This window comes from Macrotis lagotis, chromosome 5 (genome assembly GCF_037893015.1).
Source record: "Macrotis lagotis isolate mMagLag1 chromosome 5, bilby.v1.9.chrom.fasta, whole genome shotgun sequence".
NCBI lineage: Eukaryota > Metazoa > Chordata > Mammalia > Peramelemorphia > Peramelidae > Macrotis > Macrotis lagotis.
The window spans coordinates 263,981,561-264,009,017 of record NC_133662.1 but is presented as its reverse complement, the minus strand read 5'-3'; the positions used below and the strand labels follow the sequence as shown (position 1 = coordinate 264,009,017).

General features: G+C 47.6%; 2 protein-coding genes across 2 annotated transcripts in view; one reads left to right on the top strand and one right to left on the bottom strand.

Moving 5' to 3' along the window:
* Positions 1-4,747, bottom strand: part of LOC141489080 (uncharacterized) — a 33,059-nt gene extending 28,312 nt beyond the window's left edge. Inside the window, 4 exon segments of the mRNA XM_074189721.1 lie at positions 1,636-1,737; positions 2,801-2,933; positions 3,390-3,458; positions 4,292-4,747. Coding sequence (XP_074045822.1) covers positions 1,636-1,737; positions 2,801-2,933; positions 3,390-3,458; positions 4,292-4,411 — 424 coding nt within the window. The 5' untranslated portion in view covers positions 4,412-4,747.
* A 1,582-nt stretch (positions 4,748-6,329) lies between these two features.
* On the top strand, positions 6,330-26,035 carry LOC141489078 (putative methyltransferase DDB_G0268948). The gene is made up of 7 exons (XM_074189720.1): positions 6,330-6,385; positions 14,823-14,935; positions 16,284-16,444; positions 19,307-19,520; positions 21,800-21,900; positions 22,836-22,973; positions 25,861-26,035. Exons 2-7 carry the CDS (start codon positions 14,825-14,827, stop codon positions 25,967-25,969), a joined length of 834 nt encoding a protein of 277 aa, XP_074045821.1. The 5' UTR covers positions 6,330-6,385; positions 14,823-14,824; the 3' UTR covers positions 25,970-26,035.
* The last annotated feature ends 1,422 nt before the right edge of the window (positions 26,036-27,457 follow it).

Here is a 27,457-nt window from a genome sequence, read left to right as displayed (position 1 = left end):
GTGGAGATGGGAGGGCTGTGCTAAGCCTCACTTTTTCCTCCAGAGCTACCTGGGTCCAGTGGCCAGATATGAATCAGGACAACTGGAAAGGGCCCTGGATGTGAGGCAGAGTTAAGTGACTGGCCCAAGGTCCCACAGCTAAAAGGAGTCAAGTATCTGAAGCCAGATTCGAATTCCTGTCCTCTCAACTCCAAGGCCAGTGTTTTATCCACACTGGTGTTAGGAGGTAATGGAACAATGCAACAAACTTTTTCATTCATCTCCAATCAACCAAGTCCTTGTGATTTGGAGAGGAAAGCATATGATGGCAGAAACTGAAAGCAGAAATTGAAAACCATTCCCTTTCTGCTTGAAGAAATAAAGACTTGGGGATATTTACCCCAGCCTGGGAATAGGAGACCAAACCACAAAAATGAGTTTTGGCCACAGGACAGATAAGAGTGGAATGGAAAGGGGCAGCAGGCCCAAAAGGGGATAGACTAACTGAAAGAAGGGCTATCTTATCCTGACCATTTCCTGCAGGTGTGGGCCAGGCCTTACCTAGGTTAGTGTGGGGGTTCAGGCTGAGGACTAGAATGAAGTGAGAGCATCAGATACCATCCAACAGTCAAAAGAAGATTACTAATAAAAGCATGAAAAAACAGCAAGGATATAGGACTGGATGTCTAGCCCGTCTTGTCAGAAATAGGTCTGGTCAAATGAGTGCATTGAGTCTGAAGGGTTTGTGGTCTTGCATGGAAGAATTATAAAAAGTCTGAGGGGCCTCGACTAATTGTGGGCTGGGCTTTCTATGCACTGAGTGGCTGGGAAGCTGAGTCTCCTGGATGGACCATCTTGGGATGGTTTCTTTTTTGGGAGGAACCACTAGTCCAACCTAGATGGCAATAACCTTAACAGATACTTCTCCCATTATGGCTACTTTCTCTAAGCATCCTGGGTAGGGGGAAATAGTTCATTATCACTGGTCAAAAGATAAGGTTGAAAAAATAGTTGTCCTCCCCTGCCAGGGATAGACTAAATAGAGAATTCCCCCAGGAGATGATGAAGTTTGCTGAAGGGGCCGGCTGCCTTCCTTGGCACCCCCCCCCCCATGGAATGACAATGGTGGAAAGGCTTTGATAAAGACAGCGAATTAGACTAGCAAAGGGGAGAAGCAAGGGCCAGCAAAGAATGGCAGAGGCAATCTCCTGGAGGGAGCAGTGGCAATGAGATGTCTGATAGGAAATAAGCAGAATACCAATCCTGGAAGATGTGAAGAGCACAGCAGCATCAAAATGCCTTTTTGAGGTCTTTGTCCACACATATAGTAGGGTCATATGTGTTGCTTATACATGAGCCTATTCAATGGGGGCCCTAGCTTCATGGGTTCCTCATGCAGATGCCACATACATGATTCCTGTTTAAGTCTACTCTCCCCAATGAAGCTCCAGGTATTGGAGCTCCAGTTGTATGGGAGAAAAGTGCTGTTCTCTTTATTAGTATAATTTTTTATACAATGCCTTTACTAAGAAATGGGGCAATCATTTGGAAAAGCAATCAATATTCCGAGCTACAACCTGTTCATACCTGGGGTCTAGGATTGCCATTGCAAAGGTGAAGTGATGACTCTCAATGGCCTAATTCTCAATCACTCACCTGGACAGGTGTCCTTCGGGGCTCTTCCCTTGGGTCTTGATAGGGATCCTCCTCTCTCCAACAGGAGGATCAAGTCCAGTTTGGAAAGAGGAACACTCACACCTATGCAGAGAAATGATAAAGTGGTAGGGGCAGAAACCAAGATAAGAATTCATCTTTATTAATGGAAAACCATAGGCAGCTAAGAAAGCAGGTTCTTGAATCATTATGGTCCACAACTTTAGGTTCAACAGACTGTCCATCAATGCCACCCCTGCCAGATGTACATGGAACAACTTCCAAATGCATGTTATCCTCAGAAGGCGGGAGTCCCTGGTGGGGGGGGGGGGGTAGGGGGAAAGACTGGAGAGTTGGGAAGGAGTCATGTTATAGAGGGATTTAAAACCAAACAGGATGCTGCATCTGATCCTGGAGCCTCAGGGAGTGATGCAAATTTACTAGGTCCTGGAGAGAACCAAGTCATCTTGAGGAATATCTTTTTGGCTGAGAGGAGACTGGACTAGATGGGGGAGATGAGCTGGGAAACCAACCGGAAGGCTTCTGTGATAGATGACCCCCCCAAAAGGAGGCAGCTCAGAGGAAGCTTGCTATGACCTGATACAGAATTAAGTGAGCAGAAAACGGAATCATTCTACTACTACAACCACAACACTCGGAAAGACTTCAGACCAAGTCTGAGGCAATGATCAACACAACCAATGATGAAACAGGTCACCTGTGGCAGGACTCAAGGAAAGGATGATTTCTAGACAATGCCAAAGCAGATGCTGTTTTACTAGTTTGTTGTAAGGCAAAAATAAAAATGGGACTGAGAAGCTAGGAGTGGTAAGAGATGGGGCTGCCAATGGGAGGAGGAAAGGGTCACGGAGGGATTTAAAGCACAAATGGCCAGAAGGAGCTGAGGGAGGTGGGCAGAACAGCTTTGGAGGCCATGTGCTGTATGTATTCTCTCTAGTAGGCCCGACATCACAATTTCTTGTCCAATGACTTTTTTGGTTTTACTTTGTATCTGGGAATCCTTCCTGGGCTGGGGTTCCAGGACACCAACAGGAACCAGGAAAGGCACCATATAGGAGGGGGTGAGCCCCATGTGAAGAAGGGAGAGCAGAAAGGGGCTTCAGGCTGGAGGGCACCTGCCTAGACCCCCAGAGTCAGAGGCTCTTACCCAGGAAGACAAGGTTCTCATAGTTCTCCAGCATAACTTCCTTGTACAGGGCCCTCTGGTCAGGCTCCAGGTGTCTCCACTCCTCCCTGCTGAAGTCCACAGCCACATCCCTGAAGGTCACGGGGGTCTGAATCTAACACAAGCAAGACCCCTTCTGCTGAGCCAGGGACCCCTCCTCTCTGGGGCTTGACTGGGTCCCAGATTCAACAGTGACGGCGCCAGCCCCGCTCTCCAACTCTGGGATTCTGGGAAGTTCATGCCAACAAACCTCAAGACAGTCGTCCACTTTCCTCCTCATGCTCCAAGCCATCTTGAGAATCAGCCTCCACACAACATGACTCCCAGTGAACAAACCCCAAATATTAGTTTTAATTGCTCCTCTGTAGCATCACTTGGCAGGACTGACCCCTTTACTATGGGGGCAGGGCCCCACAAGGGTCCATCATATGGGCGTCCTTCCCCTACTGCTTGCCCCCTCCCTGCTCTTATTGGGCTGTTACATGTTAACACGGCATCAAAGGTCCCCTAGATGCCCTGAATCTCAAGGCCCTGATGCCCTTGGAGATGAGGTGCTTTGATGGGAACTCACCTGAAACTGGACATGGAGGGGCTCAAGTGTCTTTCCTTCCTTGTTCTTCATCCTCTTGGAGATCTGAGGCTGAGTTGGAGGAGGAGATGGGAGTTGTGGGCAAGGAGGCTGGCCCTGCTGTCCAGGTCTAAGTGAGGGCCCCCCCCCCCCCTGGGCCTCCCTCCTGCTCAGGGCTGACCCTCCCTTTCACTCAGGGCTGGCACAAAGTGGGCACTGAACACATACTTGTTGGTGGACTGCTGGACCAAATGAATAGTGCTGGGGTCCATGGGGCCTTCTCCATGCCCGCCTCCCCCAGCATGTCCAGGACCTTCACTTCTCTGCCAGGGCCTTTGGGCCTGCCTGGCAAGATGGCCGGGGTCTGCTGGGGCAGGGGGCTTCTGAGGGGGATCCTTTTCCAGGGGCTGAGGAGGCATCCTAATGACAGTTTCCTTCAATAAAGCCAAAGATGGGGGCAGCCAAAGCAAGGTCCCTGAACTTCATTCTAGGTCTCAGAACCCCTCCCCCCACCTGGGGACTCTAACAACCATGTTTATTAAGTCCTTAGGTGTCAGGCCAGGACTAAATGATTTACCAATATTACCTACTTCGATCCTTATAACCAAGGTAGGAGGGAGGAGGGCTAGTATGACCCCCCCCCCCCACTTTACAGAGGGGAAACTGAGACAGGCAGCAGTAAAACTGGGTCAAATAGCTGAATAAGCACCTGAGGCTGCATTTGAACTCAGGTCCGGGGCTCTGTCCAACCCGGGTGCTGCTGGCTGGGCCCCGGGCACTCTTATGTGGCACACCCGGACCCCCGACCTTTTGGGGGCCTGCCACGCATGGGGAGAGTCAGCTGTGCCTTTCCCTCACGTCCTCTTCACGACTTTGCTGTCATCCTGGCGTGGGGCCGTGCTCACCTCTGTGTCGGTCCGGCACCATTCCAGAGAATGTGGGGAAAGTGACGGGGGCCAGGCCGCCCCCAGAAGTCTGGCCACTTGGCTGCGGGACCGAGGGGGTGTTGCGGAGCCCCCCCCCATAACAGTTTTTCATCAAACTAAAGGAACAAATTCAACCGACATTAATTTCTTTTACAACGGATTTCTTAATTTCAGAACGAGTTTGCCACGTCCTCCGGGGGTCCACCCTGCTCCCCCGGGCCCAGCTAGAAGGGAGGCGGCGGCCGGCGGCCTGAGCTGGCTGGGCCAGGCCCTAGCGCACCATGGCGATGGCGTCACCACGCGCGACAGACGTCATCACCCCGGGACAGCGACGTCATCACCCCGGTGACGGCAGAGAGGTCCGGGCCGCCAGGGGATGACTTCGTGGTCGTGGGGGGCCGGGGGCATGCGGGGGGCGGCGGGGAGGGGCAGCCCCCCGAGGATGGGGGACAGTAATTACCGTCACAGCGGCCCCCGAGGTGGGCAGGGCTCCTCGCGGCGCCGCGGGGCGCCCCCGGGGGGCCAGGGAGGCGCCGCGGGGTTCTGGGGGGCCGCCAGGGCTCCTGGAGACCCGCGGGCTCGCGGGGGGGGGGGGGAAGAGAAGAGCCCGCGCGTGCGCACTCCCGCCGCTGCCCCGTGGGAGGCTCCCGCCCGCCCCGCAGTCCGGGCGGACGCGCCTGCGCACTCTCTCCCTCCCCGGGCGGCGCCGCGCCGGAGCGGGGCCGAGCCCGAGCCATTCTGGGAAACGTAGTCCGGAAGCCCGAAGGCTCGCCGCCCGGTCGCGCCACGCACGCGCACTGTCCAAGGGACTCCATGTCCCAGAGGGCCGAGTTCAAGTCCCAGCTCAGACCCAAACTGTGACCTGGAGCGAGGCTCTGTCCTTGGCTTCCCCCCCCCCCCCCCCCCCGTTCATTCCTCTGTAGAATGCGGGTCGGCAGCAGACACACACACACACGCGCGCACAGACACACACACGCACTCACACACAGACACAGCCACAGCCACACACTGATACACAGAGACAGACAGACACACATACACACAGACACGGACAGGCACATGCACACACACACGCACTCACACACAGAGACAGACAGACACACATACTCACACACAGACACGGACACGCACACGCACACACACAGATGCACATGCACACTCACTCACACACAGACACAGACACACACTGATACACAGAGACAGACAGACACACATACACACAGACACGGACACGCACACGCACACACACACAGATGCACACGCACACGCACACTCACACTCACGCGCTTGACACACTCCCCTCCCTCCCACGGGCCTCGCTGCGCATCTCGAGGCTCCTCGGACTCCTGGGGTCCTCACCCACAGGACCCCCTGCACCGGGGCGGAGGGCCGCCAGGCTCCGGCCTCTCGTCCCCTCCTGCCTCAGTTTCCCTCTTGGCCTTGGAGACAAGGGGCCTCTGGAGTCCGGCTGGGCCGCACCCGCGGGTCCCTCCTCCACAGCGGCTCCGGGTCACGAGCACTCATTAAGCGCCTGCTGACTTCGGGCGCTGTGCTAGGCGCTGACACGGGGGCAGCCCCCCGGGGGAGCAGAGGTCGGGCCCGGGTAAACCTAGACCAGGTGTGGGAAGAGACGGGCGACCCCGGCCCCGGCCCCGGCCCCGGCCCCCTTCCACGGATGAGCCGACAGACGCGGAGAGGTCGTCGCTTCCTTGGGGCGCGGAGCAGGACTGGAACCCAGCTCCGCAGCCCGACGGGGCTCTGTCTCTGGGGCCGGGGCTCCGGGGTCCTCATGTGACCCTGGGGGAAGTGAGGCCCGGCGGCGAGGGGCGCCTGGGGGGACCCACGCCCCCCCCCCCCAAGCTGGGCCCCGGGGCCCCGGCAGCTGGGGAGGGGGCCGGGGGCGCGGCCTCGGGGTCGCCCCGCCCCCTGGCTGCTGGCCGCGGTGCTGACCGCCGGGGCGGGGCCGGGGCGGGGCGGGGGCGGGGCGGGCGCCGGCCAACCAGAGGGCGGCCCGCCCCCGGGAGGGGCCCCGGGGTCCCGGGTGTGAGCGGCGCCGCGGCTGCGGGGGCCCAGGTAGGTGCGGGCGGGGAGGGGGCGCCCGGAGGGGCCCGGCCGCGGGGGCCCAGGTAGGTGCGGGCGGGGAGGGGGCCGGCGGGGTCTGCGGCCTCTGCCTCTCCTGCCTCACCCTCCTCCCCAGCCCCAGAGCCTCTCCCGCAGCCCCTGCTTCCCGGGCACTCTGAGGCCTTGAGCCGATGCGCGGAGCCGGACAGGGAAGGAGGAGAGGAAGGAGAAGTGTCGGGTGTTGGGGGGCGAGGCGGAATCCCGGAGAAAGAAATAGGGGCGGACGGGCCGGCCCTTCCCCCGCCCGAGCCCGGTGCCCCGCCAGCCCTCCGCACCTCTGGCCCGGGCTCCCCTGGCATCCTCCTGCCTGGGACTTGCCCAGTTCACGAAGCCCCGGGGCCTCTGGGCTGGCACGTCTGCTGCCTCTTGGGAGCGGCTTAGGCTTAGAGTAGACAAATGCGGCCATGGTTAGGGTTAGTGAGTCAGTCGTTCTTCCCGAAATCCCCGGAATGTGCCAAGTGAAGACGACTCGGCTTTCTTCCTTACCCGTGCCTACGCTGTTAGCCTGAGAGGACATGGAATAAGCCCTTATTATTTCTAAGCAGTGCGGAATACAAATCCCAAGAGAGAGGGAGTCCCTGCCCTCAAGGAGCTCACATGCTATTGGCTGAGGGAGGTAGGGAAGGGTGTTTTCATCTGGGCAGTCACAGAGCTGGTGAAGAGCATAGGGTCTTCCTAGAACCCAACTAAAGTCTGGGAAGGCAAGGACCAATGCTGAGTTATCTTTTACATAGGAGACACTTAGTGAATTTTTGTTCAGAGTCAGAGGTGGAATGTAGGGGAGAGAGCAGGCCAGGCTTGGGGCCACCCAGATATGGTCCGTTCTCATCCACCGAGGCAGCCTGGCTCTTGGGGAGTAGGGCTTCTTCAGGGCAGATTCTCTGGATGCTAGTTTGGATGATGCAGCAGCAGCAGGGCCAAAGAAGATTGGGGCGAAGACCCAAGTAATCCCAATCCAAGGGAAGACGTGCTTTCTACGAGGGCGATGCTGTGGAAGTTGAGGGGAAGGAGGGGATCCTGAAGGGGAGGAGAGGAATCAGGGGAGGCAGAACATTTCTGGAGTAGGTAGCATTTTCTCTTGTCCTTGAAGGATGACTAGGCCCATATCAGATGCTTTATTGTGACATGGAGGTGTCTTTGGGTTTTTAAACACAAAGAACCCAAGGGCTGGCTGGTTCCACCATCTTGGAAACGCTTTGAGTGTGGTCTCAGAAACAGCTTGGCCCAATATGAAGACATTCATTACTCCTAGGTTGTCCATTCCTTGCCTGTGGCCACCCATAAACAATGGATATCCAAAAAGATGTATCAATGACCCTAAATCTTGAGCGACCCCTTTCTGCTTCTATGTGCCCTTTCTATCAGACCTGGAAGCATTGCAGAGCCTCCTAGATGAGACTGTGATGACTGGATCAAGTTCAGTCTAACCATCCACATGGAAAAAACCAGATGGATGAAGAATGCCATTGTATAGCTGTCAATCTTAGACACAGCATGTGAATGATGTCCAGAACTGAGTAGGAGAAGAATGTGCTGGATTAAATTTGACTCAGCATAAATTGTTTTTAATAAGTCCCAGGCTTTTCCCTAAAATAAAGGTTCATTTTTTTAAGCTTTTGCAAGGCAAATGGGGTTAAGTGACTTGCCCAAGGCCACACAGCTAAGTAATTATTAAGTGTCTGAGGTCAGATTTGAACTCAGGGACTCCTGACTCCAAGGCCAGTGCTCTATTCATTGCACCACCTAGCCTCCCTGGTTCATCTTTTTGACATCCATATTTTTTCATCTGTTGCCATGTGACTACAAATCAGATCATGCCGCAGTCTTGAGAACAATCAACTCTGCTGGTCACCCATAGGTCCTTGAAGAGGCTCATGGTGGACATTAGTCATTTGTAACATATTCATGCATTAACATTTATTGAGCACCTTCTATTTGCATCATAGAAGAAGTCACAGAAAGGAGGCCTCAAAGAGATGTATAACTAGAAAAGGGTCTGGGTCTGTCAAATATTGAGTCTGGGGGAAGGACCTTCACCTTGTTCGTGAATCCCCTCAGGAGGGTTTATGGGCATGTTCAGATAGGAGCTATATTGAATGAGGAGGCCTGATTGAGGTGGGATCTCTTCTGGGAGAAGGAGGACCCTTGTCTCAAGATTTTAGATCCATCTACTGTAAAAGGAAGGTTGAGGGTTTGAGGGTTTGGAGGCAAGAAATTTCAAGGAAGGGGAATAGAAAAGGAGGAAGTAGAAGGGGGAAAAAGAAAAGTTCTCAATGGATAATTGGATTTCTACTTATATCTTTGTGCATTGTGTGTAATGAATTAAGCTTCCTCCTGCTCCAAATTGCCCTTGGGGAAAAGAGAACCTCCCAGAGAGTAATAATAATAGCATAATAATAGGTTTGCAAAATAAATACATATATTATTCCATTTTATCCTCACTACAACCAGGGATTGCTATTATCCCCATTTTACAGATGAAGACCAAGAATGTTTTCATTAATCAAGGTGGAGGTTCTATAGTTCGGACTGACTAATGACCTGGTGGCATTATTCCCATTTCCCGCAGATTACCTTCTGGGAAACCAAAGTCTTTGGGTTCCAGAGAGAGTTAAACAGAACACCTAAGCCACCTTACTGACAATTAGACCTTTGAGAGAAGGCTATACCATGGTGTTGCCAAAAATCACCATCCAAATATTAGCTTGGCATTGCTGGAGGGTGGTGGTGGTGCCTCGCTGATACAGGAGGGGAACCAAATCCATGGCCAAGGGTTCCTGCAGCATCCAAACCATCACCAGAAGTCCTGTTTCTCATCAAATCAGGTCAAGGGGTGAAAGGGTTCTGGAAAAGGATGTCTTTGCACAGCATTCCTCTCTATATAACTAATATATAACGGGCAAGTCATGTCATCATGCATATGACAACATGGTCCTCTTCAAACTTGAAGGACAACTACCTACGTATAGATGAAGAAACTGAGGCCTACAGGAGTGAAATGCCTTGCCCAAGGTCATACCACTGGGAAGTATCTGAGGCTGGACTTGAACTCAGGGCTTCCTGACTACCAAAGTCAATGTTCCATCAGTCTTGCCCTTTGATTGGTGACCTGATGTCAGCAACCTTCAAAAGATCACAGAGTGCAGGAGAGGGTACTGCAGGACTGGAAAAGGGCAAATGTCCCAATTTTCCAAAAGGGAAGGACAATCAAAGGGTTGGTTTGTGAGCCCTTAGAAAGGGAAATTGTGAGGAAAATGCAGAGGGGGCAGGTAGAATAATTAATTAGGTGCTTAAATCAGGTGAAAGTGGCTTCAAGTGTAGTTGGGGTCTGGCCAGCCCTTCCCCTGCTCAAGAAACACCCTTGACTCCCTAGGGCTCCAGCCTGCTTTACTCCTTCCTACACACACTCTCTCTTCCTAGAGGCAGGTGGTGGCATGGAGTCAAAGTCAGCCTCAGATGTTTCATAACTATGACCCTGGGCAAGGCACTCCACTTCTGATTGCCTCAGTTTCTTCCTTTGAAAAGTGAGGATAATAGTAACCACCCACCTCCCAGGGTTGTTGTCACAGTTAATGAGGTAACTTGTAAAGCAGTATCTTTACCTCTGGTCTTTACCTGCTCTTTGTCCACAAGATATCTTATCTCCTTGCCTTTGCTCACATTGGCACTGTCTCCACCCAACCTGTCCTGCTCCCAGGTCTGGAATATTCTCTTTCCTCTCCTTGGACTCTTAGAGTCTCCAATTTTCTCCCTTCAAAGATCAGTTCATGCATTACCTCCTACTTGAAGCTTTTCTAAAGCCTCCCTAAATTACTTTGCTTTATTGACTTGTTTACATGTTTTTCTTCTTTCTTTTGTTGTTTCTTTTTGGTCTGTTCAGCCCTCTGGGACTCCTCATAACATCATTTGAGGCTTTCTTGGCAAAGATCCTGGAATGGTTTGGCCATTTCCTTCTCCAATTCATTTTACAAGTGAGGAAACTGAGGCAAACAGGATTAAGTGACTTGACCAGGGTCACATAACTAATGTCTGAGGCTGGATTGGAACTCAGGTCTTCCTGACTCCAGAGACCAACACTATCCATTACATAACCTAGCTGCCTTGTTTTCTAAAAACTGGATTTTTATTGTTGTCTTTTGTTTTGTCATCCAGCTTCCTCTATCCCCTATTCTTCCCTTCCCTCCTCCCAGAGAGTCATCCCTTAGAACCAAGAATATCTTTTTCTAATATTTTATTAGTTTTCCAATTATATGCAATAGTAGTTTCTACCTGTAATTTTTTGTAAGGATTTGAATTTTACAAATTTCTCCCATTCTCGCTTCCCTCCCCCCACCCCCCACAGAAGGCATTCTGTTAGTCTTTACGTTGTTTCCATGGTATACATTGATCTAAGTTGAATGTGATGAAAGAGAAATCATATCCTTGAGAATATAAATATTAGAGATAGCAGAATTATGTTGTACATAAGATACTTTTAAAAAAAATTGAAAGGGGCAGCTAGGTGGTACAGTGGATAGAGCACTGGACTTGGAGTCAGGAGTTCAAATCTGGCCTCAGACACTTATCACCTAGCTGTGTGGCCTTGGGCAAGCCACTTAACCTCATTTGCCTTGCCAAAAAAAACCAACAAAAACAAAATTGAAGGTAATAGTCTTTGGTGTTTGGTCAAACTCCACAATTCTTTTTCTGGATACAGATGGTATTCTTCATCACAGATAGCCTGAAATTGTCCCTGGTTGTTGCACTGCTGGAATGAGCAAGTCCATCAAAGTTGACCATCACCCCCATGTTGCTGTTAGGGTGTACAGTGTTTTTCTAGTTCTGCTCATCTCACTCAGCATCAGTTCATGCAAATCCTTCCAGTCTTCTCTGAATTCCCCTCCCTCCTGGTTTCTAATAACACAATAGTGTTCCATGACATACATATACCACAGTTTGTTCAGCCATTCCCCAGCTGATGGGCATCCCCGCATTTTCCAATTCTTTGCCACCACAAACAGGGCTGCTATGAATATTTTTGTACAAGTGATGTTTTTACCCTTTTTCCTCATCTCTTCAGGGTATAGACCCAGTAGTGGTATCACTGGGTCAAAGGGTATGCTCATTTTTGTTGCCCTTTGGACATAATTCCAGATTGGTCTTCAAAAAGGTTGAATGAGTTCACAGCTCCACCAACAATGTATTAGTGTCCCAGATTTCCCACATCCGTGACCAATGTTAGAGAGGTGTGAGATGGTACCTCAGAGATGATTTAATTTGCATTTCTCTAATCTAAATCTAATGATTTAGAGCAATTTTTCATATGAATATGGATTGCTTTGATCTCCTCATCTATAAATTGCCTTTGCATATCCTTTAACCATTTGTTAATTGGGGAATGAATGGCTTTTTTTTTTTTTTTATAAATTTGACTCAGTGCTCTGTATATTTTAGAAATAAGTCCTTTATCAGAAATTCTAGTTGGAAAAATTGTTTCCCAATTTACTACATTTCTTTTGATCTTGGTTACAGTGGTTTTGTCTGTGCAAAATCTTTAATTTAACATAATCAAAATTATCTAGTTTGTTTTTAATAATGTTCTCCATCTCTTCCTTGGTCATAAACTGCTTCCCTTTCCATAGATCTGACAGGTAAACTATTCCTTGATCTCCTAATTTGCTTATAATATTGTCCTTTATGTCTCTCAATCCTGTATCCATTTTGATCTTATCTTGGTATAGAGTATCTTTCTCTAAGACAAAAGGAAGAGGAGAAAAAAAATTGGCAAAATCAAACAATACATAACCAATCTGAAAATACATGCAGTGTTCTACAGCTGTGGAGTGGGGAGGGGTCTTCTCTTGTCTCTCCTTGGGACCATGCTAATTCTTTGGAATTTTTCACATTACTTTTGGACCTGATAGATTGGGAATTCCTGTTTCATTTTGACTTTGGCTCCCTAGCACTTTGCTAGCAGATACCTGTTACATAGGGATAGCTTGTCTGTTGGTTGACATAAACTTCCATGAACTATTATTGAAAGTTTTGCCCAAATCATTCCCCTGTACCTGGACTATTCTCCCTCCTCTTTGCCTCTCATTTGTTCTGGGATCAGTTCCCCATGAAGCCTTCCCTGACCTCTTTCCCAGTCCCCTATCTATTGTCTCTGTACTATACATCCTTGGCTTCTTGTATTCCCTCAGGAGAATTGAAGCTCCTTAATGACGGGGCTATTTTGATTTCTCTCTCAGTATGTCTTACTCATAGTGGGTCCTTAATAAATGTTTATTGAATAGAACACTGTCCTTGTGGCCAGAGAGGAGCACTATGGACAACAGTCTAGGAGTCATTTAAAAGTTCTGAATCCAAGACCTAAAGAGTTAGACAATGGTGCATTGAGATTTACTTGGCTCTAGGAGGGTGCCCTGGGGAACTGACCTAGGCCCTGTGCTCTTCATTTCTTTAAATCAATAACTCAGATGTACAAATCTGAATCATACCACAAAGCTGGGAGTGGTAGCTGGATAACAGATTTGGGACTGAAAATTTTCAACAGCCTAGACTGATGGGTTAATCAAGAAAGATGAAATGAATAAGGGCCAATGTCAACTTTGGGTTTAAAAAACCAAGAAAGTACAGGATATGGGAGATTAGAAAGGGTTCTAGTCTCAGTTTAACTACTCTTCTGGTATTTATTACCTATGTGACTGAACACTTAGCCTGAGTCCTGGTTTCCCAATTTGTAAAATGAGGCAGTTGGATGAAGAGGTATCCAGGGTCCTTCCAGCTCTAAATCTATGAACTCTAAGAAAGCACTTCTTACCAAAAAAAAAAAGATTTGGGGGATATTGGGACTCCAACCTCAACAGAAGTGAAGCAGTGGAAGTAAACCTGTAAGATAAAGGCAAATGCTAACCAGAGCTACAGTACAACCTGGACAGAAACAGGAAGTCAGGAGAAGGGAAAGGTTTAAAAGGAAAGATGACAGAGTTCCCAATTGTACTGCTCTGGAATTTCTCTTACTTCTCCCCCTCCCCTTTGAGCTCACTTTTATGCATTTTCTTCCTGTTAAGATTGTAATCTCCTTGTAGTCAGGAACTGTCCTTTTATAATATTTGTCCTCATAGGGCTTAGTAGGGTGCCCAGCCCATAATGGGCTCTTTCTTTTTTTAGGTTTTTTTTTTGCAAGGCAATGGGGTTAAGTGGCTTGCCCACAACTAGGTAATTATTAAGTGTTTGAGGCTGGATTTGAACTCAGGTACTCCTGACTCCAGGGCTGGTACTCTTATCTACTGTGCCACCTAGCCACCCCCATAATGGGCTCTTAATAAATGTTTATTGACCGACTGACTATGGAGCTTGGGATGCTTATGGTGGGTACATCAAGGCAGAGCTGGCCAGCTCAGTAGTCAGTCGATCAACAAACATTAAATGGTGAAAGACTGGATGTGTACATCTGGGAGCCATCTGCACAGAGATGATTGGGTGAAGTGTCCTTGTCACCATTATGCTCATTATTCTCCTGGTTCTACATCCCTCTACAACTGTTCAATCAGTGCCCATGGTTTTTTTTTTCTGAATTTTTCATTCATTATTCCAGTGCTCTAATATCCATTATATTAATAGGTCACAATTTGGTAACTTTCCTGCTATGATTTTTTTCTATTACAACAATAAGTACTACAAGTTATTTTGGAAACTTTCAGTCTTTAAACTTGAGTTCAGGCACCATTTTTTTTTTTCGGTTTTTGCAAGGCAAATGGGGTTAAGTGGCTTGCCCAAGGCCACACAGCTAGGTCATTATTAAGTGTCTGAGACCGGATTTGAACCCAGGTACTCCTGACTTCAAGGCAGGTGCTTTATCCACTACACCACCTAGCAGCACCTCAGGCACCATTTTTGATGAACAATATAGAAAAACTTAAGCCAGTGTAGAAGAAGGTATTCAGAATGGTAAGAGGCCTGGAGAATGTGCCATAGGAAGGCCATTGAAGAAATAGGAAGAGAATTGGAATGGGAACACCATTGCTGTGATTAAATATTTGAAATATGGGAGAGGGGTTAGATTTATCCTTCTTGCCCCCCCCGCCCCAAGGCAGGGGGAGCTTCAGAGGCAGATTTTCGTGACCTATATGGATGATCTTACCCAGTGGAGCTCTTCACTTCACGGTAGACTGGGTAATTACATTCAATGCTTCTGAGATGATGGTCTACTGGATGGCAACGACGTGGTTGATGTTGTTCATTGGACTTGCCTTCTCCAACCACCACCAGAGTAGACTTAATCCCATTTCCCACTCTGTGGAAGTTCCCTGGGTTGACAATGATATGACTGACTTGTCAATAGGCAGATGAAGAATCCTAGTTGGGGGGTGATTTGTGACTGAACCAACACTGTTTCCTCTTGCAGTCATGTCTTCCCATCTGTTTGAGGGGAAAGATCATGCAGCCATTTATCAGAAACACAGGTTCCCTCCTCCTGAGGAGCTCCTTAACATCATTTTCTCCTATTTAGAAGAAAAGGTAAGAAGCTGTGGGTATGCTGCAGGGTTGTTCCAACCAGCTACAGAATATGAAAAATACTTTGGGGAACATGGGCAAAGTGGGTACAGAACAAGGCTTAAAGAAGAAAGAATTTTGATCTTCTTCCTTTCCCGGGTGATAACCATACTGGCCTGGTTGGGTGTCACCTCCACCTTTCTTAGTCCATGGCTTTTACTCATCATCACGGTTGACAGAACTGATCATCCTCACAGCAGCCTTGTAAAGGAGAGTCTACATATCTGCATTTGGAGGATGAGATCTACAGTATGTGGCTTCAAGTCCAAGCCTCTCCTGGATTAGGTAGCTGGGTGGTGCAGTGGGTAGAATGCTGGACCTGGAGTCAGGAAGATCCAGATTCAAATCCAGTCTCAGATACTTCCTGGCTGAGAATATCCTTCTTCACCAATAAGACATTTAACCTCTGCTTGCCCTATTTCTTCAACTGTAAAATGGGGAGGAGAGCACTTGGCTGTAAGATTGTTGTGAAGATCAAGTGCTTGGCATACTGTAGACACTTAATAAGTGCTTCTTTCCTTACCCCCATTCCAGGTCACCACTTCCCTAAGGCTGACCTTATGATTCTGCTGTTGACCCTTTTGTTTTTTTGCTCCTTTGGGCTCTTTGGGTTGGCCAATGCTTAGACTGTTAGACCACTTTGTTTTCATCTTAGAGTCAAAAGGCATCTCTTAAATGTAGGTCAGCTAGGTGGCGCAGTGGATAGAGCACAGGCCTTGGAGTCAAGTGGATAGGAGTTTGAATCTGATCTCAGACACTTGACTCTTACTAGCTGTGTGATGCTGGGCAAGTCACTTCACTCTGATTACCTCCTCACAACCAGGGCCATCTCCAGGCATCCTGATCCATGTCTGGCCCCTGGACCCAGATAGCTCTGGAAGAGAAAGTGAAGTTGGTGACTTAGCCCAGCCCCCCTCACAGAAATCCAGTTCACAGGCTCGTCATGGCCTCCCCTCCCTGATGTCCTAGTCTTCTTCAGGAATGAAGGATGAAACATTATCGTTATTATTATTCTTGTTTAAAATGGGCAGACACTGTGCTAAGTGCTGGGGATACATAGGAAGTCCAAAGCATGTGGTGCCTGCCCTCAAGGAGCTGCTCTTCTATTGAGGGAGACACCGGGCAGCAAATTTGAGCCTGCAACACCTACAGAGGAGAGGCAGAAGGGATGTCAATGAGAAGGTGCCTGCTTTCCTCCCTCTCTCCCCATTCCTTTGTTCCTCTTTCTGCCATGATGCCCCTTCCTTTTGAGCCCTTTGGGCCTCTACAACTTGGAGACTCATCCTAGGACAAACAACCTCTCTTTCCTTAGAAAGACAAACCTTATGACTTCGCGGTGGATGTTGGCTGTGGATCGGGTCAAAGCACCCTGGTCCTGGTCCCTCACTTTGCCAGGGTCTTGGGCACAGACATCAGTGAAGCTCAGATTCAACAGGCCAAGCAAACGCATAGCTCCTCCCAAGTTTCTTACAGGTGAGTCTGCCCAGGGTCCTTGCGGGTCCTAATCTAGTCCCTTCAATCATGGTTTATGAAATGGAAGCTCATTCTCTCTGGGCCAGTGCAAGAAGGGTTTATATTTTTTTACTCCTTTAGGAGGTAAGAAGCTCTTCAACAGGAGTGATAGAATTATAGGAAAATCTATCAATAAACATTTATGAACCAGTGGAACTGTGCTAACCTTGGGGATCCAGAGAAAGACAAAAGACAGGCCCTGCCCTCAATGGGCCTGAAGTCTAAAGGAGGAAAGGAGGAAATGACTTGCAAACAGCTATTTATAAAGGAGCTATAGACAGGACAAATAGGAAATAACGAATAGAGGAAAGGCATTAGAATTAAGGAGGATTGAGAGGTTTCCTGTAGAAAGTGGGATTTTAGCTGGGACTTGAAGGAAACCAGGGAGACCCAGAGATGAGGCTGGAGAACATTTCAAGCATGGCAGACAGTCAGAGTTGCAGTGTCATGAGCCAGGAGGTGAGTGTCCCTGAATCAGGATATTTAAGGCGTTATAAGACGTAAGAAAATTAGAAAGCTGTGGGGGGTGGGAGATGGGGAGGGAAGGTTCTGAATGGCTTTGCAGGCCAACTAGAGGATTTTCTATTTGACCCTGGAAGGAATGGCACTATCTATTACCTGGAGGATCAGCCATGCCATTTGGCAGCCTTCCAAAGCATGAGACAGCCATGAGAAGGGGAAAAAAGCTAGCTCTAGAAGAGGGTGACTTTTTGAGAGGGAATCACAGTCCATCCCTTGTGCCTCTTCTTGGATACAGTAGGAAAGGGAGCAGAGGGCATGACTCTGTCTTCTATGGCCACATCAGTGAGGGCATCTTGCTCAGCTGTCACCACATCTGGCTGAAAACTGGTCCAGATGATGAGTCAAATTGAGTTGCAAAGAGGACCTAGTCTCAGGAGCCTGGTGGAGGTAACCTGCCCAGCTGTACCCAGAGGGAGATGGCAAGAGAAAGCATGGGGGCCCTTCGATGATCGAGTTCTCAGTTGTCTTCGCCATACAAACAACTCTCTACTAGGGTACACCCTATACGTGTCCCGTTGTTGCTAGGGGTATTTGTGGGAGAGTATGCCTCAAGTTTATTGGGGAAACCATTTGTTGCTGCTCTTTATGCTATGCCATTAGCTTTGAGTTAATGTGTCAATCAAGTAACCAAAGTGGACACACCAGTGAGAACTCTTTTTTTAATATAAAATTTTTATTTGTTTTCTAATTATATAGTAGTTTCTACCTATCTTTTTTGTAGTTTCGAATTTTACAATTTTCCCCTCCCCTCCCTTCCCCCACCCCCCAGAAGGCAGTCTGATAATCTTTACGTTGTTTCCATACTATACACTGATCAAAATTGAATGTGCTGAGAGAAAAATCATATCCATGAGGAAAAAATAATAAATAAGAGATAAAATTATGTAATACAAAAGATACCTTTTAAAAAAAATTAAAGGGAATAGTCCTTGGTCTTTGTTCAAACTCCACAATTCTTTCTCTGGATACAGAAGGGATTCTCCATTGCAGAGACCTTAAAACTCAGACTATATCTATTTTAACCATTTCTCATGGAAATCTTCCTGAACCTGCCTGACCTGCCAGTGGTGAATTGCTATCTTCTGCCAGTGGAATGATTTCCTCAGGGCTCTGAGTGGCAAGTCAACAAGCCAGGACAATGACTTCCTTCAGGGTGGTCATGGGAATGGCAAATTTAAGAGGGAACTTGAGCATCTTAGACCACTTCTGATTGCTTCCTTGCCTCCAGTCATGTGGTTTGAGCATTTCAAATCCTTCCAATATGGCTCAGTTCTAAGGCTTGGCCAAGTCTTCCATACAGTCTTTCCTCCTTCCCATCCTCTTTCCTTGCCTCCAGATGACAATGTCTCTCTTCCACTTTTCCTGGAGTACCTTGACTGGATCTTGTCTTGGCTCCCATCATACCCTAACTTTTCTCACACTTGCATGTAGACTTGTAGGCTGCCCCATCCTCCTGTCCCCATTCCCCATCAGAATGTAAATGAGATCAGACACTGATTCACAAATTCTGGGTTGGGACCTTGTATACAGTAAGTGCTCCGTTAATGGCTAATTGAGTGGCAACATTTAGTCCATCTCCCTCATTCTAGAAATGAGAACTGATACCTGCCCAGAGAAGCTGATATGCCCAAGATCACAAAGCCCATCTCTCAGCAAGGATTACATAGGTGTCCCTATCTCTCCAACCTGACCATCTCCTCTCCTTTGTTCCATTTACAGCTATATTTTGCACCCACGATATAACTGCAAGGGACTGAGTTAGAGGCTCATCACCATGGTTACCATGCCCTCCACTATGCAGCTGTCCCACATCCACTGTTCAAAATTAGCAAAGAGGAGTTAAAAAAAATAAAACTCAGGAATATAGAGTATCTGAAGGACATTTTTCAGTTATGATGTCAAAACCATCCTGGGATGTGGGTTATCTAAGTCCTTAGTGTGTACCCATTTTACCATTTTACAGAGGAGGAAACTGAGATGAAGTGATCTGCTAAGGTCTTCCTGCTGATAAGTGGCAGAATTAGATGGAACAATGAGTTTTTGACTCTTAAGTTCAGTGCTCAGGAACTTCTGTTGGGAAGGTGCCACCCTCTGAGACTGGGAGTAAAGAGAATTGATGGGTTTGAAAGTCAGGAAATGATTACTGAGTGTGTGTGTGTGTGTGTGTGTGTGTGTGTGTGTGTGTGTGTGTGTGTGTCTGTGTGTGGGGGGGGCAGGGACAGAGGGACAGAGAGATTACGAGATTGGGCCCAGCTAGGTCGCCCTCTTCTTTGGTAGTCACTGGGCTTGTCTCCTGCACAGTGTCTGCCCGGCAGAATCTCTCCCGGTGGAGGATGGCTCCGTGGACCTGCTCACTGCCTTCACCGCGGCCCATTGGTTTGACATCCGGCCCTTCCTAAAAGAACTAGAGCGAGTCCTGAAGCCTGGGGGCTGTGTGAGCCTCAGTTCCTACACCCCCAGAATGAGGATTCATTATGGGGGCTGCTCTGAAGCACTCACTGAGATCTTTAAGGAGGTGGGTATGATCAACAGGTGACTGGACCTGGAATTGCATTGATATTATAGAGAACTCCTAGACAAGTAAACTCCCTCTGCCAATGTAGGTTGGCATCTTCTGCAACTTGGTCTTGGAAATCTGCCTTGAGCCTTGGAAGCTGAAATGGCTCCCCCAGCTGGGGTGCCCAAGCAGGCTGTATCTGAGGGCAGGACCCAAGCCTTCCTGGCTCCCCAGCCAACTCTCGGACCATTCCTGCCTCTGCTAGACCATCCTGTGGACTCAAAGTCTGTGGGAAAGCCACAGACTCTTGGGATACTCTAGACCCTAGCTAGCCTGGCATTGAGAAGGAATGGAGGATCGGGGGTGGCTCCTTCACGGCTGTCCCTGAAGTCCCCAGATTTGGCCTTGGGCTGCCCTTCCTTAAAAGAGATTGCATCAGATTTAGCTTCTGAACTTTCGTGTGTACAAACTGATGATAACAAGGGTCTGGGAGGCCGACTGTGGGACCTCTGCCAAACACCTACTTAGCTGGTTTCCTCTTCCAGCTAGAGTCAACATGAAGTTCATCGTTTGTTTATTTTCAGGGCTGGGTGTACTGGGCCAGTGAAGACATTTCTAGGAGGTGCCGTGAGCTTGGGTCTGCCCATCTCCCACTTTCCCTTCCCTGTGAATGGGAAGTAGTTTTGATAAAACAGGATGTAACAAGCCCTCCTGTAGCGTGATGGGTGAGCACAAGTCCCTGGTGAGCTCTGCCTCCTTGCCAGGTTCTCCTTTGACCATCCACTGAACGCTCTACACCGATGACCATAAGGGCTGGGTAGCAAGTTGTTGGAATCAGCAGCCAGTGCTTCCATCCTCCTCAGCCCTCATGGCTCTTGGGGCGATTCCAGAATCTTTTTTCCCCCAAAGCCACAGTCTACAGCATAGGAACTTGAACATTTTTCACCGGGGATCCCGTTGGCTATCTGGTGATGCTGCTGAACATCATCACGGGATAATGTAGTTTTTAGAAAGAAAGTTCATAATTGACGGAAATGTAAACTTTCAGTTAAAGGTTAAAGATGTTGTTTTTCCCATCTAAGTTTACAGACTCCCTAAAATCTCTCCACGAGCCCCCGGTTAAGAACCCTTGACCTGCAGTGACGGCCACCAGTAACTTTGCTTCCACATACAAAATGATTTATCGAGGCCTCTGGATGGTGCAGAGGATTGTGCACCAGAGTCCAGAAGTCCCGAGCATAAATTGGATCTCAGGCACTTACTATTGGGTGACGTTTAACCTCAGTCAGCCTCTGTTTATCTAACTGTGAAAAGGGTATAACGATAGAACCTCAGGGATAAATAACAGGTACGAAACTCTTTACATACCTGAAAGTCCTATGTAAATGTTGGCCATAATAATAAAATAGTAACAGTATATAATAATAAAAGCTAGTGCTAATTAGTGTGACCATGCCATGATTTCCTTATTCCCTTTAAAAGAAAGATTAATAGCTGTCGGGACCATGAGATGTTTAGTCTCTTGTTTGTCCCTGGACTTCCTTAGACATCCCCTTCAGTGGTTTGTGATTTTGCCCATGTAGGTCCTCCCTTCACTGACATAAATCATTATAGAATCCCTTGAATTTCTTAGGAGAGGCAGCTTGAGGAAGGGTACTACGGCTCTGGGGAGTCAGCAGGCACTCTGACATTGAGCTTGAATCCTATCTCAGATTCTTACTGGCTGTGTGAACTTCTGCCTGCCTCATTTTTCCAGTTTTTTCTTTTCACAAAGCAATGGGGTTCAGTGGCTTGCCCAAGGCCACACGGCTAGGTCATTATTAAGTATCTGAGGCCAGATTTGAACTCAGGTCCTCCTGCCTCCAGGGCTGGTGCTCTATCTACTTCGTCATCCATCTGCCCTGGTTTTCAGTTGTTTAGACCATTGCTTGACTCTCCTTGCAAACCTGCCACATTCTCATTGTCCTGTTTTGGTCCAGCGTTGCCGATGACCCAGATCACCAGAAGGGATGACTTCTAAGAACCCTTGCAGGTTTTCCTTTCTTCCTGTCTTTTTTATATATATTGTTTTCCTGTTTTTCTCATCATTGATATATTTCTTTTTTTAATTAGATGTGTTTTTTTTTTTACAAGGCAATGGGGTTAAGTGGCTTGCCCAAGGCCACATGGCTAGGTCATTATTAAGTGTCTGAGACTGGATTTGAACCCAGGTCCTTCTGACTCCAGGGCCAGTGCTTTATCTACTGTGTCACCTAGCCGCACCCTCTTCCTGTCTTAATGGAGTTTTCTCATTGCAGACCCAAGCTGTCCTTAATAAGTATGCAAACGAAAAATTACATGTCCTTCTCTCTGGATATCAAGAGATATTTGATCTTCTACCTTTTCCAGACAAAAAAAGGTGAGATACAATTCATTGCCAAAGCCCTTTCTTCTATTGGGCATCCCGAAATTCTTTGTGAACTTTAAATTTTAAAGTTTTAATAGCTTCAAACTTTCCATAGATTTTTTTGGGACACCTTGTATAGACTTTTGGGAAAACACAAAGGATCTTGAAATGCAAAAAAGTCTCACTGCCAGAAGGAGGGGATTCAACCCTCTGTTTATAAATGTGAATTTGCTCAATTATTCCTGACTCTGTTTTTAAACCTCTTTGAGAAAATGTGAATCCAAATGCCATCTGTGATAGCTGTGGACTTTCTCCCAGGAGCTGTTGTCCCCACCTTCCAACAGAGTATCTCTTGGGCTGCTCCATTAAAAGAGAATTCTACAACTGGGAATTCTTGCCTCATGCCTTCCTTTTATGGATCAGCCCAGAGAGGGAATGTCACACAGCTTTTATTGGACTTTTTTGGGGAAAAATCAGTTGTTTTTCTACTCAGAATCAGACGTCTGCATCCGCTCCTTAGGATGCAGATGACAACAGTTTTTGTGTGTTCTGTGAATGGGATTTTCAGAATGCCTGCAGAAGCAACAGGTGCTGCTCGTTGAGAAGACCCAGGTTCAGACCTTGTCCTAGCTGGTTAACCATGAGGCCCTATTCAAGTCATTGTTCCTCTGAACTGAACAGGACCTCGGGCTCATCTAATCTCTCTCTCTCTCACTGGACATTTGTACAAACCCATGCCGGGAGAGGTGGTGACCTGTCCTACCTGTCAGACAGGTAGCAAACAACAGAGATGGGATTTGAACCTCTGACTTGAGACAGGGCTCTTTTATTTCCTCTCTCTGAACCTCAGTTTCCTCATCTGTCAGTAAAAATAACATCTCCAGGATCTCTCTTATGGGATGGTTTGACACAGAAAAGAATGGAGACTTACCATGATTCCTTTGTAGAATTACTTTTCAGGGAGGTGAAATTTCCTTTACGGTCACGGGCCTGATGGGATTTCTCCAGTCCTTTTCCATGTTCCAAACTTTTAAGAAAGCCCAACCAGAAGCGGCTGAAGCCCTCCTGCACCAGACTCAAGCGAGGTAAGACTCTGCTGGGGTTCTGGGCACCTCAGGGTGACACTTTCTATCTGACCTCCAGAGCAGAAGTGGGTCTCTCCAGGTACATGAAGGGGCTGGGATGGGAGTTAGTCCTCAGTTCTTTCCTCCTCTCCCACCTTGGGCTCCAAACTCGTATCTCCACTTGGCTCACTAATATCTTTTTTTTTTAGGTTTTTTTTTTTTTGGCAAGGCAAAGGGATTAAGTGACTTACCCAAGGCCACACAGCTAGCTAATTATTTAAGTGTCTGAGGTCTGATTTAAACTCAGGTCCTCCTGACTCCAGGGCCAGTGCTCTATCCACTGTGCCACCTAGCCACCCCTTACTAATATCTTAAACTCAATCTATCTATGTAGAACTTGGGATACTTCCCCCTTTGTTTGGGACTCCCAACAAAGATATTTAAGGTTTAAGAAAGGGCTGAGGACCAGCCATATGGTGTGGTATTGCCAAGGTAACTGTAGGTGGGAATCGAATTTCAATAGCTTTTTAGGGGTGGATTAAATGTTTGACCAAATAAAATGCATAAATGATGTTATAAATATCCAGATAACCCTTGGCAGACAAAAGGTTCCCACCCCTAATTTGAGGGAATATTTGAGTTTGAATCCACTTGAAAAAGGCAAAGCTTATGAGCCCTCCCCAATGTGTTTATTTTTACTAGACAGAAGATACAATTAAGTCAAAGCAAAAGGAATTAATGAAAAGCAGCTTTAAAAGATTCAGTCCCCTATAAAATTAAGGCACATGCTCCCACAGATTCCCGTACTAACAAAGGAAAGGTATGCTTATGGGGAACACTTGGCCAAGAGGTGTAGACAGAGAAGTAAAGCGCATTTCTGATGGTGATGCAGGATTGCTAGTGCCTTATGGAAATATTTTGTTCATGTTGGGGATGTTTCATGCTAGTCTTGTGTGGTGATAGCTATCTATGTCCTTTGAGAGGGATTATTTTAAGGGATTACTTTACTAGCCTAGCTATTCTAAAGCAGGCATCCTGGACTTTTTATGTGACACGGACTCCTTGATTAGCTGTCTGGTAATGTTTGTGGATACCTTCTCAGAATCAAATTTTAATTAATTGAAGGAAATGTTAAATTGCGCTTAAAAGTTAGTGAAATCAAAGATGTAATTTTTCCCCTTTCCAAGTTCAAAGGATCCCTTGAAATCTATCCATGGAGGCCAGGTTAAGAATATCTGTTCTTGGGGGGGGGGGGGGGGGGCTAGATGGTGCAGTGGATAGAACACCGGCCCTGGAGTCAGGAGGATTGGAATTCAAATCTAGCCTTAGATACTTAATAATTAATTAACTGTGTGGCTTTGGACAAGTCACTTAAGCCCATTGTCTTGCAAAAATCCCTAGAACAACAAGGACAAAAGAGTATCTGTTCTATGTCTCCACTGGTTTCAAGCTTTGGCTACAGTCCTTAGCGGAGATGCTACTTCTTAGGAGGAGGGAATTCTTCCATATTTATTATATCTTAGAGTCAAGGTTTTAGGTTTTTTATTTATGTATCAATTTATTTATTTGAGTGAGGGGCAAGCTGTTCACATACCTAGTTTCAGACCAGAGAAAAACCCCAAATTGCTTCCTTTTCATAGGAAAGCGCCAATAATTCTGAGTCTTACTTTAGCTTTAGCTAGTTTTTTCCAGAAGAATCTCTATCTACAAGTACCAATTTTTATTTGGAACACATACCATCCAGTCAGTTAAACAGAGGCCACAAGGTATTAAATTTGTCCTTGAAACTACTGGGGCTGTGAATCATATTCTTTTCTTCTCCTGGAGACATTTCTGACTTAGAGTGAGAAATTCCCTTCAACTCATACATGGCCCTCTACCTCAATTTACTGTTTCAAATTCCTCCCTTGAGGAAGCATAGTTTTGCTATAGCTTCCCATCTTTTGAGTCACCCTTTTTTTAAAAACTGCACTTGCCCCCATTCTCCCCGCACTAACTCTTCTGCTTCCTGTAGTTTGTGGGCCTCTCTCCATCCCTCTCTCCACTATAATCAATAGGGTCGACTGACGTTTGCTTCTTACTTTCTCTCTCATGTGTTACCTCCCTTCCACAAGTCCTATTGAAATAGGTCAGAATGAATCTCTTGTTTTTCTTCTTGCTTTTTCTCCTTCCCATTCATTCTGTCCATTGCTGCCAGCTTAATTGCCCAACATCCCCATTTTTGCCCAACTGTGCCTTTCTCATAAACCTTCAATGACTATTAGTAAGGAAATAGTCCAAATTGTGTTCAACCTGGCCCAACCTACCTCTCCAACCTTAACTCTTCTACCTCCCTGTCCCCCCAGCCTCTTGTGGCCAAACCAGTCTATATTTTCCCCTAAGCCATACCACAGTGGTTGGAGTGCTGGGCAGAATACATAGAGAGGAGTGGCATATAAAGAGATAAGGCTGGAAGCAGTCCGATTGTGAAAAAATGTTAACGTCAATCAAGTCCTGTTAGATCCTAGAAGTGATAGGGAGCTGCCAGTCCAGGAGGGTGGAAAGGGTGACCTTGGTGAGGCACCAAAGGTGAGCTTTTGATCCCTGGGGAGAAAGTCTATTCTTGGCAAGGGGGCAAGGGCTATGGAGGGGGGAAAGGGAGGCAAGTATACCAATATCTTTTTAGAGACAGAGAGGAGAAAGAGGGAGAGGAGGAAGGAGATACTGTCAATGAGATGACAGGATCATCATCTTTCTGTTGAAGAAGACAGCTGGGCACAAGGCATTCCAAGAGTGCCTTACATTAGGAGAATTCAGAATTCAGTATTTAGACTCCTGTCATCCATCCAGCGTGTTTCTCTTTGGTTATCAAAAGGTGCCCAACAAAGTGCCTAATGACAACACTTCTACCCTTGTGTTTGTTTCACAGATTCTTGGAGACCATGAAGGTATCTTCTCTTGAAACTCCATTAGCAATAACACTTGAATATGTTTGTGTTTTGGCTTGCAAGACACCCAAGGAGAAGGTGGCACCTTAGTTTCCAGATGAACAAATCTAACCTCGGATCTAATTCTAAGTCCAATAAAAAGGCATAGAAACCCAAGGAGGAAGCTCGGTGTTGGGTCCTTCAGGGTCAACTTTGGAGCTTCAATGGATTCTCTTGGCTCTTCCTACATGAAATACTTGAGACTGGGTTTCTATAACATACAAAGCATAATCTACAGTTTGCCCTTGCTGGGTAATGTCAGCATGGCTAGAAATACTGAGGGGTGGGGAGGGCTGCCCTTCCCCAGAAGCACAGGGTCAGGAGTCCAAGATCAAGGTCCAGATCCAGTGTGTTTATTGTGGGGCTGTAGAGAGAAGTCAATGGCCTGTGCCAATAGCAAAGCTAGGTCAGATATCTCTGAGTCCATGACTGACTCAGGGCTCCTAGGGGTGGGGTATTGGTCATATTTCAGGACAAGGGCTGTGTTGTCTTCATTCTTGGGCCATGGTCAACAGAGGATTGAAGGAGTGCTTTATCCGGGGTGCATGGGCCCTGCCTGGAATGCCCAGGGGCCTGGAAGGGAAGTCAGTTATGATCTCAGACTATGGCAGCTTCCAGAATAAGGTCAGAACAGTGACCAGCCAGAAGGAGAGGAGCAAGGAGAAGCTTGTTTCTGCTGATGTCCCATCAGTCCTTCAGTTATTTTCTTACTCTTCCCCCTCGCACCCTTCCTCAGCCCATTTGCTGCCGAGCTCTGTGGATTCAAGGCTGTTTTCCTTTCTCTTCTCATCGCAACTGCCCTACTTGGGGTCCTCATTACCTTCCCCTTCCTGCTCTTGGGATATAGAACCAATTTGGCTAGCATTAATCCCTTCATCCTCTTGGAGTTGAACAAATGGAAGCACAGTCATGTAGGAAGTAAGAAGTGGTTCCTCCTTTGACTCCAAATTCCAGGCCTTTCCATGGTCTCACCCCTCAGCGGTACACCTGCAGGCAGAGCTGGGATTGATTTGTTCCAAGATCTTCTGTGACTCATTACTCAATGTTCCTTTCCTCCTCAACAGGACGGAGCTAGGCCTGAACCTACAAACTGCCATAGCTACCACTGGGCAGGGGAGGCTTGAGGCTGAGCTGTGGATGTTTGGGGTAGAGAAGCTGAGGTCTCTTGGGCCCCAGGGGCAAGAGTAGAACAGTTGTCACTGGGAGAAGCAATCTCAGCATTCGAAGTGCCATAGATGGACTCTAAGCTATTCTACAAAGGGGTTGCCTGCAGATTAATAAGGAATTGGGCTATTGAGTGTGTGAAGGGTCCAGAGTCCCATCACACTGGAGGGCCAGGCACTAAGATGGAGAGAGGATGGGGAAGCAGTGGGGGGAGGAGGTTCATCATTTCTCCCTCCACATCAGCCACTTCTCTGCTCCCGTAGCCTTCCCCCAAGCCCACATCACCACCTGCCTGTACGGCTCCAGTGGCTTCCCAGTCTCCAGTTGATCCCCGCCCCACCCCCCAGCCCTCCTGCTTTGCCAATGGCAACCTGC

Coding starts and splice junctions, on each gene's coding strand:
- LOC141489078 (XM_074189720.1), top strand. CDS start 14,825: ATGTCTTCCCATCTGTTTGAGGGGAAAGATCATGCAGCCATTTATCAG. Junction 14,936..16,283: donor TCTCCTATTTAGAAGAAAAG/GTAAGAAGCTGT, acceptor CTCTTTCCTTAG/AAAGACAAACCTTATGACTT. Junction 19,521..21,799: donor TCACTGAGATCTTTAAGGAG/GTGGGTATGATC, acceptor TTCTCATTGCAG/ACCCAAGCTGTCCTTAATAA.